The 15246-nt window shown below is 40.8% G+C and overlaps 1 protein-coding gene across 1 annotated transcript in view; it reads right to left on the bottom strand.

Annotated features, from left to right (window-relative positions):
* Positions 1-2377: 2377 nt before the first annotated feature.
* Positions 2378-15246, bottom strand: part of FAF2 (Fas associated factor family member 2) — a 55747-nt gene continuing 42878 nt past the window's right edge. Inside the window, exons 8-11 of the mRNA XM_037498229.2 lie at positions 14504-14681; positions 13411-13582; positions 11131-11274; positions 2378-6648 (exon numbers count right to left, since the gene is read on the bottom strand). Coding sequence (XP_037354126.1) covers positions 6466-6648; positions 11131-11274; positions 13411-13582; positions 14504-14681 — 677 coding nt within the window. The 3' untranslated portion in view covers positions 2378-6465. The remainder of the gene's footprint in view (positions 6649-11130; positions 11275-13410; positions 13583-14503; positions 14682-15246) is intronic.

Here is a 15246-nt window from a genome sequence, read left to right as displayed (position 1 = left end):
GGTAGCATAGCCTCTAGATCATTTCTCTGGACTATCAGTTACGTCAGCCTCGCTGTAGGCGGGAGTGTATGGTCTGTCTAATCAGTGTGACCACGTGGACGAAGTGAAAAAAACAAACTGTGAAGTTCCTAAAGCTAGTTGTCAGAAACCTGGACATCACCCTCAGTATTTCACTCTCCATCCTCTAGACTGAATCAACCCCCACGGCTTAGTCACTGTGCCTTCTAAACAGTTCTTAAGTCCATCATTAGCTTCTCTCCACCCCAACAGGGCCTTAAAACTTACCATGTTACCTTACCCTTACCTCCTTCCACCCAGTCTCCCCATGGTGACAGAATCTTTTTAAAACCCAAATCTGGTATGTTTCCTTTGCTTGAAGTCCCTCAATTTCTTTAATCTAGTTCATGTAATCTGACCCTCAACCTGTGGGAACAGGAACAAGGGGACACTTACTCTCAGGTGCCAGCCGGGGAACTTCTACATCCAGAAAGGTCTTGTAAGAGGTCAATGGAAATAATTTAAAGGTCACAGGTGACTATAAGAGATGATCAGTGGAGAAGAAAGTACAATTAACAAAGGTTAAGAAGGACATGGAGGCTGGTTGTGTAAACTCTTTCAGCAGGGAAGGAGACAGAGCAGTGATTTGTGGGTAAAGCAAGATTAAAGTTTTGTCAGGGAGGAGACACCATTTTTAGATGGAACATAAAGAAATCCGAGCAAATGAAACAAGGATAGTTGTTAGTAACTGTTCGGGCGATGACACAGATGGAAGAATGAGCACACACTGCTGATAGGAGTATAAATAACTTCTCTGGACTACAACTTGGAGAAAACACAAACGTTAAAAAAAGTAAAAATTTCCATTCCTTTTTGACTCAGCAACTTCAGTTTTAGGGTTTTTTTTTTCTCCTGAGAAAACAAGCATGGATGTGCACATTTAGTTACAGGGATGGTTCCCAATCTGTTCTCTTGAAAAGCAAAAATAAGTGGGGCCTCCCTGGTAGCCTAAGGGGTTAAATCACAGCACTATCACCACTATGGCCTGAGTTCGATCCCCGGCCAGAGAGCTAACCCACATATGGCACAGCAGACCTCTCTCGTCTCGCCTGCTGCTCCCTCAGCAGTGTATCTCAACAGATTCACCTGTTCTGCTCCCCACTGTCTCCGGTGAATCCTATCATCCCCTGCACCTCTGGCCTACACCCCAGTTCTCTTACATAAAATAAATGGAAAGAAAAAAAAAGCTTAATCACCTAAATGTCACAAGAGGATTCGTATGGTACAACCATCCAGTGAAATACTGCAGTGGTTAACAAATAGAAAAATATGTGTGTAAAGTAATATAGCATTTACAATATACTCCCATTTCTGCAGGAAAAAAAAGTCTTAATATGTAAATTCTGGAAGCCACACATCAGAATATTAACGAAGGCCATCTTTGGAGTGTGATAAGAATTTTTGGTTTCTTTGCATTTCCTAAATTTTCCTATCACGAAAAGGAATTATACTTGAATCAGGAAAATAATTTATAAAATCATACAGTCCATTTATGTTAAGGTCAAGAATTGCAAAACTTCTATGGTGAAAGAAGTGAGCACAGTGGTATTCTCAGGGGTTATTAACTGGGAAGATGCACAAGGGAACTTTCTGGGGTGATAACATTCTGCATCTTGGTTTTGGTATACTAGGTAAAATTTTATCAAGTTGAGGTTTAAAATTTGGGCATTTTACTATGTGTGAATTCTATCTCTTCTAAAGGAAATATACCCAGAAGGCATATGGGAGAGAGGAAGCAGTGAACAACACAGAACAATTTTGAGGTGAGAAGGGAAGACGAAGTTCTGTGACAAGACCTCACATTTCTCAGGAACTGTGTTGTTGTAGTAATGAGTGAAGAGGCAGGTGGGCTTGAGAAAGGGGAACACAGAGTACAGAGCCCACGAGGAAGTAATACACTGGGGGTATCCCAGAGCTGGATCAAGTAAAGAGGCCCAACCCCCAGGGCCCCACCACTCATTATGTATACTAGGGTTCTGCGGCTCAAACAGCCAAGGAAGAAGTCATTTTAGGAAATTTGACAGTCAGTAGTGGAGAAAGGCATGAAACTAAAATAATTCTAGCAGGGAGGGCTGTGATGAGTTCGGAGGGACAGAAAGGCTTGCGGACAGAATAGGGATAGCAGAGTTAAGAGGGATAAAGGTGTAGGCTGAGAGGGATTGGTTCTGAGGTCGAGAGAGCTCCAAATGAAGGCAAGCTCAAAGCCTGGCCCTGCTGGGAGGGAGAGAAGGCAGCAAATGTTTACTAAGCATTGTCTACCCAGCGCCAGGTACTTGACATGTATCATCAGGCTTAAATGGCTCTGAATTTTTTTTTAAAGATTTATTTATACAAGAACTGGGGGTACAGTCAGAGGCACGGGAGGGTGAGAGAATTTACCAGTGGGGAGCAGAACAGGCAGACGGACTGAAGATACTGCTGAGGGGAACAGCGGGCACGGCAGGAGAGGTCTGCTGTGCCATGTAGGATTCTCGCCGGCTGGCGGGGATCAAACCCGCGCTGCAGAGGCTGCGGACAGCTTCATAGCACAGCGCTCAACCCGCTGCGCCACCGGGGAGGCCCTGGCTCTGAATTTTTAATCAGATATGAGGATATGTCAAATCAACAAGCAGGATTTGGTACCAGGTAGTCTGTCAGAGTTGGAGTATTCCCTGTGTCGAGGCAAGAATTTTATATGCAAGCTCCACCATCAAATGTAAAATGTTTAATTTTTAGTGGATTTGACTTACGGTGAATACATTCTTTCAGAACTTAAGCGAGCAGCAGACACTCCAGTTTACACTTAAGACGTAAACTTAAAAATGAAGGCCCCATATCTTTGGAGAAGCAACAGGGCAGACTGATGGTGACAAGAATCCATAACTCACAGGGGTGAGTTCTTTGCACAAGGGCAGAGAGGGAGGAAGAGAAATGCAAAGCACCAAGGCTTAAAATTTCTCTCGGAAACGAAAATGAGCAAAAATACCCAGGAAGGGAGTTCCAGCAGCACACAATCTGTTAAACCAAGTGACTCTTCTCTGGTCACTTCTTTGCAAGGACAGAGGTCTATGCAGAAGAAATGGCAAATTCCTTAAGAAATTTTGGGTCATTACTAGAAGAAAACATTCCATCAAAATATACTACCACAGGGAGAAACAAATGCTCAATGACCTGTCAGGTGCTACATCTACGTCTATTTGATTAAACAATATAAACTTACTCTGACTTAACGTCATTTATAGTTGGGGAACCTAAAGTTCTGGTTGCTGAAGAACTTGTCTGAGGTCCTGAAGCCGACAAATGACAGAAGCAGGCTTTGAAGCTAAATTTGGCTGCTTTCTATTATACCACACTGCCTAAGTTTATGCCCATTTCCACAGGCACACACCATATAGAGATCCAATTTAACTGTTTCTCCGTTGGCTAAGCAAAATCCTGGTACCTCTCACGATGTTTTCCAATTTCCTCCACACACACAAAATTATCTAGCAGATCTCTCCTAGATAGAAAGACCCACAACTTAACCAAATTTGTTATAAAACATTTAATGTTAACCTACAATACAATGTAAACTTTTATGAAAAAAATTTTAAGTACACTAGATTTCTTCAGTAAATTATCACATAACTATTCAGGTGCAGTACAAGTTGGGGCACTGCATCTTTTGTGGATTTCCTGTTGCTGCATTCCTCACAAGTCCTAAAAAACCAGTTGTAAAGTGGAGCTCCTTGTCCAAGCACCAGAAAATACTCCCAATTTTGCATTCTGGGGATTATCCTTCCCAAGTTTGTTTTCTGAAACTCTTTCCTTGGCCTTGGTTGGCACCATTAGCAATTTTCATAATGACTGCTCAGGTGGAAGATTCTAGTTTTTTTTTTTTTTTTTTTTTCTTTTAAGAGATATTCTCCTCTGGCCAAATACAGTGAAGGCAAGCAAAAAGAATTATTTGCTGTACGAGTCTGCAGAAGTGGAAGAAAAGACCAGAGAGGCCCACTAAGGCTGCCAAAATTCAATGAACTCCAATTGGATGTCTTTGCTTGGTCATCTCCCATGGTTATTCAGCCGAATCTACAGGTCTTGGGACCGCAGAACAAAGCTCAAAACAAGTGTTGCTTAGTCGACGACTGCCATTTTAAAGGAAGAGCTGAAAGAACCCACAGGTGATTTGGAAATGAGTAAACGCTTGCAGACTCTTGGCTTCTCCGTTTTTCTCCCTTGTAGGTGCCATCGAGCTCCCATCGGCCCCTGGGGGTGAGATTGTACTGGCAATGTGACAAAATGTGCACCTTTCATGGAGGGAGATGGCACCTAGGCCACAGCTCCAGAGCCAGCAAGGAGACAGGAATGGGGTATGTGCAAAGCAGGGCTGCACAACACGGACTGGGAAGGAGCATGTGCTTCAGGTGAAGCCTCTTGAAACCTAAAGTAGATAGCAGGCCATCCCAGCACTGTACCGACAAAAACAAGAGGCTTTTTCTTAATATCTGACTTCCTCACTAAACAAATTATCAAAAGGCAAGAGGCATAAAGTGCATATTGTAGATGCAGATTTAATTATTAAAAAATTTACAACTTCCCAAAGAGGTATGGGCAAGATACTCAGTACAGGCAGCCTCACAAAGGTCTTTTGACACCTTCCTGTGTATTAGGGCAAGAAAACAGGTGAGAATTCCAGACTGGGAGTCTCTAAGTGGGAAAATTTCTGTGTGTGTGGCCGTCAACAAAGTAGACTTCACATGCTGTTCAGTGGAGTACATGGTTTATCCTGTTGTCTGTTTCAGATACACTTTATGACTCCAGATAGTGATTCCCACTCATCTGGACTTTTACAGCAGGAGACAAAGGGAAAGAATATGATGTAGTTGGGAAAATTACACTTTCCTAGAGACGTTGTTCGAAACACTTGTGCCAAGGTAACTGGCTCTGCAGGTGACACTCGTGAAGCTCCCCAGCCACTCCTTGGTGTTTACCCCAACCAGAGGTGTAGAAAATAACTACATCACTGCTACCTATAAGAGCGGTCTTTAGGTTTGTTAAGCAAGACTGCAAATCTAGCAGGTTTTGTTTCATCTTGATCTGAACCCCCGCCTCACAGCACGCTAGGAATTAGTCACATCAGAAGTTGCAGCATTACAAGTCTACACCAGTCTAGCTATAGAACACTTTGGAATACTTGTCAGCTCATGCTGGCCTCTGCTGATACATGGCCTGAGCCATGTACCCATTACCATAAACTCAACCACAGATGAGACATCCAGAGGTTAAAAATCCCTATTACTTCAACACAGCAATAGGAGGAAAAAGCGGCCTCCAGTAGGGGGCTCTGTCAGAAACTGAAATGTGCCACCCAACACTTTACACAGGCTCCCTTCAAAGCCCCTGTTCCAGCCCTACAACATCACTACCTCATGTGGTTCTGCTAGTTCTACCACAGGCCCTGCTAGTCCTTTGGAAAGGCACCAAGTTGGCAATTCAGAAGCGCTTAGGGTTGGGCAGGAACCGCACGCACGTGTCCGTAGAGGAATGAAGAGCTGCTGCCCTCTGGTTCAGACCCATAACCACCACCTGGTAGAGTCCAAGGAAAAGCTGCGGTCTTGTGGACAGGCACTCCCTGTCTGTATGGTGCATCTATACATACACAGTCTCTGTGGGGCTACAACCCCAATTTCCTTCCACTGCTCCAAGTGGGTTGGACTGCTGGCATGAAAGGACAGCATGAGTTGGACCATAAACAACAACTTCTCTGGGAACTTGAGAGGGACAATGGCAGAAATAAGCACAAACCAGCCCAGGGCACCTTTATTACATGCTTGTGGGTTAAGGAGCCCAGGGCGTGAACTCATAGGATTAAGAATTGGCTCTTTATCAAATAAATTTAAGGGAAAAAAAATACACCTGTCAGCCTCATTCCTTTGGTCATTACAAAGAAAATTTTAAGTTATTTATAAATTGCGGGAAGTGCAAGGAACATCTCTGCTCTGTGCCTTCTCTTCCCTTTCTTCTCCAGGGTTGGAGAAGTGAGTCCTCAGAATATGCTGCAACAGCTGGTTGATGGAGGTTTTTTCACTTTTATTTTCATAAAAGCAAGAATGAGTGAGAACTAGTGGGAATGTCCCCTTCCCCAGTTGGGACAACAGCTGGGTGGGAGGCGAAGAGTCTCCTTCCGTTGGAAGGCGCGCTGCAGAGGCAGTAGGGAAGGGCAGGCTTGCCGGTGGGAACGTTCATCGCTAACCTCGTGCGCACACACAGGTGGTGACTCTTGCAGGCAGCATGGTTTCTGATCCTTCCTTAGGATACAGCAGTCTTTTAAAAAAAATATTGTATTATAATAATATGAATTTCTCTCTCTTTTTTGTTTTGTTTTTTTTTTTTTGGCTTTTTTTTTCCATTTCTTTTAGGGGTTGGGGTGAGAGGGAGAGGAAGAAAGTGTCATTCGTCTGTTAGGTCCTGAACAAAGAGAACTTCTGTATGGCTGAGTCCAGCTTCCTGCAGTGTGGGGGGGTTGGGCCACTCCTCTGAAGGGATGCAGGGCAGTACCCGCCGGGGAAAGTTGGCTTCAATCTGAAACTTTTCAGGGCTTTCTTTCAATGAGAATAAGAAGTCATGGATTACCTACAGAGGTCACATAGAAAAAGAAAGGTGGTGAGAAAAAGACAAAAATCAAAAGACGAACCGCCACACACACAAATATGAAATCAGAAATCCCTCATCTCTCCCCAACATGACTCTGACATATGAAGTCTTCATGATATACATTGGAATTCCACTTTGAGGGCTTTTCATTTCACAGGGCAAATGCACCAAGGAAGTTCTTTCAAGAGATGTATTACACATCCCAATGCTAGCCCTATGTTGAGTTGATTCATCTGTTTTTTTCTTTGAGAACTTGTCTAATACAAAGCAACAAAGCTTTAGTTAGAAATAATCAGTTCCACAAAAGTTGGAAGTATAGGACATAGAATTTCTTCTTTCAACCAGCTGAAAGCAAGCTGCCAATCTGATGTTCCACCATCCCAGAATAGTTGTGTATGTCTTACTAACATACACAATATCTTACCATAACCATAACACAGCCCTCAAAATCGGGAAATTTAAGTGATACATTACTGTAATGTAATATGCACAATTCAAGTTTGGCCAGTTGCCCTTTACAGCAAAAGGATCCAACTTAGAATTGTATTGCATTTAGTTGTCAAATCTCCTAAGCCTCCTCCTTTAGCCCGGAACAAACAAATCCTCAATCTCTCCTTTGACTTGCACAACCTTGGCACGTCTAAAGGCTACTGGTCAGTTATTTTGCACACTGTCTCTCAATTAGTTTGTCTCATATTTACTCACGATTAGTATTAGGAATACTACAGAAATGATGCTACATTATACTCAATACTTCCCTTTCAGGTGGAGCACAATTTCAATGTGTCATTATTTATGAAGTTCATGTTTATGACTTGATTACAGTGATACCTGGTTACCTCTCTACTGTAAGTTATTCTCCTTTGTAATTAAGAGTATTTTGTGGAGAGGTATTCTGAAACTATGGAGACACTGTACTCCTCAAACTTTCAATTTATTTATTTATTTTAATAGTCATAATTTCCTATCTTACTCAATAAAGTCAATGTTACTATAATTTATTTTAATGTTTAAATTGCTCCTGATGTAACCAGAAGGAGCTTGGTCAAGCTGGCCTCTGTGTCTTTCTAATATGTCTCCATTGTTCTTTTGAAAAATTCCTTTCTGTTTGGCATAAGGTGTTACAGGCTCGCTCATTTTATATTTTCCCTGCTCTGGCCCTGGAACCAGCCATTTCTCCAAAAAGTTCAGGTTCTTAACAGACAATGATAATTAAAAGTCATGATCAAGGTTTTACTAAGTATGTTCACTGTTCTTACTCACTGCTACTCTCAAGGATTCTCTGTGGAGAAAGAGAACATGTGTATATATACATCTAAATCTATTATTTTCATAAATATATTGAAAATCCAATTTCATACCCTGCACTCCTGCGTGCACCCATCCTCACCTAATCTTGGCTTTTTAAGTTCCACCCTCACCCTGGGATTCTCAGGATCTGGCTTCGCTGTGTCTACATGTTCTTAACCTGATTTGAGACTTGATACCATCCTGGACCTTTCCTCAGTGGGAATGCCCTCTGGTTCTGACAAGGCATAGCTAAATTCTTGAGAAGTAAGGCGACATGAGGAAATCTTACACTGCTAAAACTTAAATGAGATACCCGTGAAACAGGCCACCTTTACCTTTCCCTGACTCTGAATGCTACACACTAAGACCAGGCACACTGGTCTACTTAATGGCCTTCTTCATCCAGTATTCTCTTTCTAACAGACTCTAAGGGATGCGATATAAGAGCATTGTTAACTTTCTTAAGGCCAAATCCAAAGATTAGAAATATATCACTCAAGCTAGTTTTTAGAGGGATTCTATTTTCTTTCTGTTCTACCTTTCATAAGTCTGTGTGAAACACTTCTCCCTTCATTTGTCTTAAGCTTCCTTCTCTAGAGCTTTTAAGGGAATACACCTCCAAACTTTAGGGGTAAACCCATGTTGCTCTTATCTAATCTAGTCATGATTTTGTAAACTTCTTATATTTTGGTCTATCAATGTCAATCATTTTCCACTTCTTCCTTCTGATAGCAATTTCTATTAACATTTACTCGCCTTTTCTTGAGATGCATCGATTAGACTTGCACCAAGTATTCTTGGTATGAATCCAACATAGGTTTTATGTAAGGTTGAAATAATGCATCTTTTTCTTTCAATCACTACTTGAGAATACTCAACATTGGCATAAAGTGGCACTTTTTGTTTACCACTGACAATGGATTACCAGCATCAGGAAACAGATCATCACCCTCTTTGGTTTGTAGTAGATAGAAAAATAAGTTCCGGGCTGAGTATAATTTGGATTCTCTATTACATGCATTACTTAAAAGAAGCTCAGCTGTGACTTTTCTACCTAATGATTTTTCTACAATTTATCTTTTTTATTTTAACATTTTACCAGTCAGGAACTGAGCATCACGGGTAAATTGAATATTTCACTGAATTCACTCTTGAGATAATGAAACAGGCAGGGTCCACAGGAACACAACACAGCTGCAAGAGTACTAAGAAACTACAGATCATTATTCTCTTACGCATTAACTCTATGAAGGTTATTCACTCTATTAAAGGTCACTAAGTTACTTATTCTCCTTTATATTTCTTTCTTATTATGAGTCTACTATCCATTCACAATTGACGAGTATTTTTCTCAATCTGATAATTGGGTTTTTGTTTATTTAAAAAATACTTGTTAGTGAGGATATATAAATGCCTTGAAGGATTAAATAGTTAAATGGGTTGCTTCCTCTGTGGCCATAGCCCAATATATTCCACAATTCAAACAAGTTTTCCCCCAAAACTCTCAACAGAGTAAATGCTAGTTAGGTTTTGCACATAAGCAGTGTTTGGGGATTAAAACGCCATATTAGCTCAAGAGTACTGCATAGAAACTGTTCAAGAGGATATAGCTACAAGCTAAAACCCATATGTAAACCAGAAGGTTGGAAACATAACCAGGGGAAGCAACCACCTGCTGCATGGTAGGTACATGAGGCTCATTCCTGTTATCCCAGTTAAAAAACCCAAAATTAGCAAATGAATACCTTCCCCTAATATAAACAAATGCATAAATGATAAACAAAAGAGAAGCTATTTGCTTCTCTCTCCCACGGATGCCCATAACTTTTTACTGTATTCTCTATTTACTCAGCACAGTGTCTGACAAATTTCAGTTTAAAGCTATTAGAAGACTGATTATATCAATATATCCCTTTTACATATGGGACATCTGAGGTGTTGTAAAAAATTCACTAACTTGCCCAGTGTTTTCTATTTAACAAGGAGAAGTAATGCATGTGCTCCCCAGCCTCACATAACTACAGGGTATCCTCATTCCTTTTACACAGTTTACTCTTGACTATTTCAAGTGATCAAGGAAATGGCAGAATATACTTACATAAGCATATCGCATTTTATTGTACTTAGCAAAATTTAGCTTAAAAAAAAAAAAAAAAAAAAAAAAACCCTGCATTGAATAAGTCTATCAGCACTATTTTCCCAAAGAAAACATGCACTCACTTCGTATCTCAGTGTCATTTTTAAGTAAGGGATGCGCACTATTCAAAAGATGTACTGCTATTGCATGCATAATAGACTGCAGTGTAGTATAAACATAACATTTATATGCACTGGGAAACAAAAGTACTCCTGGGATTCACGTTATTGTAGTATTTGTTTTACTGCAGTGATCTTAAGAACCAAACCTGCAATATTTCCGAGGTGTGCTTATAGTTGTAAATCTGGAAAGGTAACATACCAACCAACTCTCAATATAACCAGAGTATCTTCTGATACACTTCATATGTGAATTTAAGTCTAACAATTCTATTAGTGTCTATCATACCCACTTCACAGATAAGAAACTGAGGCTTACATATTAAGTATACTGACCAAGGAAAAACATCTAAGCCACTCGGGAAGAATGAGAATTTCTCATTTCACGAGACTGTAAGAATCACTGCTTTTAACTACTTGCTATGCAATGACAAACACTACCTATGGGTACCAACTAGGCAAGAAATCCCCACTTTGTGGGGCTTCTTATGCATAGGAATGAGTAGGAAGAAGAATAAGTGCATGAAAAGTGCTTGTGCACTATTTATATCCAAACATGTAATTCCAGAGCTTCTCAGCCAGTGGAGACCAGGCTTTTTCTACAGAGCAAAGGGTTCTGGTAAGACTCCAAAGTCAGAGTAAGCCATGCAACATGGAAGAGCTTCCCATCTCAAGCAAAAGTCTTTTGTGGGATTTCTTGGAAAGGTATTTTTCTTAGCAGAACTCAAAAATGATGAAAGATAGTAACTGTTTTGAGTTGACAGCTAGAACTGAGGGAACCTTCAAGAGCACACTGTACTCTGCTCTCACCTCCCACCTCCTCTGGATACCAGAGTAGCAGATAAACCAACAAGGGGTGTGCAAATATACAGTCCAGACCCTACATTTATTTCACATAACTCAAGTGCTCCTTACTGTTAGAGACTGTGAAAAGTGAAATCGTCTCTCCACTCGAGAATCATTGGGTAATTTGAAAATGATCTTGACACTTTCAGGGTCATCGGGGGAAGGTTCTGGGGGCAGGCACTCCAACTTCCTTTCCTTTTCCTCCTGTAAATTCTGTAGATACACAAAGCAATGATTGGGTTATAACTCTAATAAGGAAAATGGAAGCAAGAAATACAATCATCATGTAGGTTTATTGTGCAGTCAGGAAAAAAAAAAAACAAATAGCAGAAGAAAAACTTGGCAAGAGTTAGAACCTAATTCAGGGTAGTACTGCATCAAAAGTATTATATATTGGGGCCTCCCTGGTGGTGCAAGGGGTTAAGCACCCCACTATGAAGCAATCCACAGCCTTTGCAGCACGAGTTCAATCCCCGGCCGGCCAGGGAGCAACCCACATTGTGCAGCAGATCTCTCCTGTCTTGCCAGCTGCTCCCCTCAGCAGTGTGTATCAGTCAATCTGCCTGTTCTGTTCCCCACTCTGTCTCTGGTGGATCCCCTCACACCCTGCATCTCTGGCCTGTATCTCAGCTCTTGTATGCATAAATAAATAAATCTTAAAAAAAAAAAAAGTATTATATATTGACGATGTTCAGGTATTTGAAAAAATGGGAATGACTAAACAACGCTGGCTATAATCAAGTCGTAATACATAAGCAAGGTCCTGATTAGCTTAGTTGCAGTACTGGGACTAAATACTTAAATACTACTGTGAATAAACAGCATTTGAACCGCTTACTGTCTACTTACCCTTTGTTTTCTTTTTTTTTTTTTTAAAGATTTATTTATTTATGCATACAAGAGCTGGGATACATGCCAGAGGGGTGTGGGGGGTGGGTGTGGGTGAGAGGATTCACAAGAGACAGAGTGGGGAACAGAACAGGCAGACTGACCTAAGCACACTGCTGAGGGGAGCAGCGGGCGAGTCAGGAGAGGCCTGCTGCACCATGTGGGTTGCTCCCTGGCCGGCCGGGGGATCGAACTTGTGCTGTAGAGGCCGCGGAAGCTTCATAGGTTGCGTCTTAACCCCTTGCGCCACCACAGAGGCCCCTACACTTACTTTTTTTGTTGTTGTTGTTGAATCTTTTTTTTTTTAATATTTTATTTTATATAATTCTCACATCATTTTTCATCTTTGCACAATGCATGCATTTTCATTTCGGTTATATTCCCCACACAATTGCATACCCCCCGCCCGCCCCCTTATTTTGACTCTAGTTCTTCCTGTCCCCGCTCCTCCCTCCTCTCCGCCCCCAACCCCGCCCTGTAGTGTGTCTCTGGTTTATAGTTGCTTGTTGATTTTGATTATTACTTTGTATTGATTAGTCTTTTTCCTGGTCTCTTATTTAGGTTTTCTAAATTCCTCCTATGAGTGAGACCATGTGGTATTTTTCTTTTTCTTTCTGACTTATTTCGCTGAGCATGATCCCTTCTAGCTCCATCCATGTTGCTGCAAGCTGCATGTGTTTATCTTTTTTGATTGCTGAGTAATATTCCATTGTGTATATGTACCACATCTTCTTGATCCAGTCATCTATTTTTAGGCATTTGGGTTGTTTCCATATCTTAGCTATTGTAAATAGTGCTGCTATAAACATAGGCGTGCAGGTACCTTTTGGAATTACTGTTTCTGTGTCATTTGGTTAAATACCTAGGAGAGGAATTGCTGGATCACATGGAAGCTCTATGTTTAGTAGGTCAAGAAATCTCCACACAGCTCTCCATAGCCCTACACTTACTTTTCATAGAGCAGAGTTGTTTAACCTTTTACTTGCCATTGTATTTTTTAATATGTACTTTTTATTTTTTTAAGGTTTATTTTATTTATGCATACAAGAGCTGGGGTGTAGGCCAGAGGTGCAGGGGGTGAGAGGGTTCACCAGAGACAGAGTGGGGAGCAGAACAGGCGGATCCACTGAAAAACACTGCTAAGGGGAACAGCAGGCAAGACAGGAGAGGTCGGCTGTGCCATGTGGGTTTGATCCCTACCCAGGGCTCAAACTCATGCTGCCGACAGCTTCACTGTACTGAGACTTAACCCCCTGAGCCACTAGAGGGCCCCTAATATGTATTTTTTTAATTTAAAAATACTTCTTGTGAAAATGCAGTAGTCAAAAAAATGGCATGGAGGATCTAAGTGACACACAAGCCCATTATCTTCTAGTTTTTTCCTTTTATACTTAAAAAAAAAAAAACCAAAAAAAAAAAACCCAGTTTGGGGAGTCACAGGAGTAAAGATGGAGTTATTACCCTCCGCCGCCTCTCCTCTGCCAACTTTTGCTGCTGCACCTCCTCCTCCTTCCGCCGCTTCCGCTCCCGTTCTTCACGCTTCTTTCTTTCCTTCTCCTGGTCAGCCCTCAGAGACGCCAGGTAGGCCTCATCCTGCTGCTGCCTCAGCACCTGGGTCTGGTTTCGTTCTTCCCTGTAGACAGATCAAAAGCAAAGACAAAAACAGCAATCTTACAAAAATTCTGTTTTCTTACATTGAAATTTTTTGGGGGTAAAAAGGTCAACAATCTTAGCATGTGGTTATTTTACACTACCATAAGGGATTCCAAAGCAAAGCACTGCAGAATCAGATGAACCATCTCTTTTCCCAGCTGGGAGAAAAAGAAATGGCAAGCTTTCTGCTCCCTCTTTTAACTTTTCAAATAAAACTACCTCACCCCAACCCAATTCTAACAAAACTAACATAATATTATTGTTATAAAATCATTAAGATTCAATTTTACAGGTTATACCCTTTTGGGTTACTGTATCTTTTGCATACACTGTTTGCGTAAAGCCAATAAATCACATCTACACATCTTGGAAGATTTGAAAAATGTAAAAACATTTCAGTCAGTGTTCCAATCAATGAGAAATCATTGTAACATATTAGTGTAGTTCCTATTTTCTATCCAAAAAATTGTGAACGTATACCAATGTGTCTCTATAAATTTAAAGAAAACAACAAAATATTAAAAGTAGTGGCAGGATTATGGGCAAGTTAAAATTTCTCCTTTGTGCTTTACAATTTTTCCTACAATTAATGCTATTACTAATGGAGTGGGTGGGAGTTATAATTAGCCTTCATTTTTTTACATTTAAGCCCCTTATAGAATGTTCTGCTATCCTAAACGACCTAATATACATTCTGTAAGATAGAGCACTATCTTTATTTTGAATTACATCTCAAATAACAGATGATCTGATGGAGAACTATTTAGATGAAAGAAGGTCAACATTTTAACACTAAATGGACAGAGCTTTTAAAGTTGTCTAAGAAATAGAAGTGATGATTTGGAGGAACCTTAAGTCTACATAGCTGGTCTCTCAGTTCTAGAGAGGAACTCCCCTGTACCTTTCTAAGCGTTCTGACACCAGATAAGTCTGATTTGCATCCATGATAAATGTCAGCTGGTTAATGAGGTCGTCAGGTTGAATGAGGCCTTCTAGCCGTCCCACTACAGTCATCCTCCGATCCTTCAGCATAATCATGGCCAGGAATGGATACGTGTTCTCTCGTAAAGCCTGTGAGACTGACAGAAAGAAGACCCAAACAGATGAAGGGCAGGACTTGGGTATGAAACAGATCACCTCTTAGAACCTTCCACAATGAATAAGTTGGGAAAGAAGGGAGGTGTCATTTATTCTCTGCCTAACTTTTCTTCCCCCTTCTTAATCTTTTTGTTGTTACTGTATTTACGACCCTATTTCCAGGTTGTTTGATAAGAATAGGACAGGCTTTTCTGGTGGTGGTGTGGCTGTCCTAATGATTCTAGGGAAGGTTGAGAGTTCAAGAACACTGTCCATCTGATGTATAGGAAATAATCTATAAAGAATCTGGCTATTGTTTAGCACAATTTTCCATGTCAGGAGTTAAGTCTAAAGGGGACAAGATTGCAAATCAGCTTTATGCTGTCAATAATGATCTCCACCCATATTTTTTTTAAATGAAGATTTTGTTATTCTTTCTTCATTTTTCTTAACTGCATTATTTATTGAGGTAAATGTTGGTATATAGTACCATATGTAATTCAGAGGCTTGCACCTTTTCAGCTATCACTATCTTCTCTTTTTCCCTCTTATTCAATCCCTCCCTTA

Source organism: Talpa occidentalis, unplaced genomic scaffold, assembly GCF_014898055.3.
Source record: "Talpa occidentalis isolate TD23 unplaced genomic scaffold, MPIMG_talOcc4v2.1 talOcc4.9, whole genome shotgun sequence".
NCBI classification, from domain to species: domain Eukaryota; kingdom Metazoa; phylum Chordata; class Mammalia; order Eulipotyphla; family Talpidae; genus Talpa; species Talpa occidentalis.
This window is presented reverse-complemented; position numbering and strand designations above follow the sequence as displayed.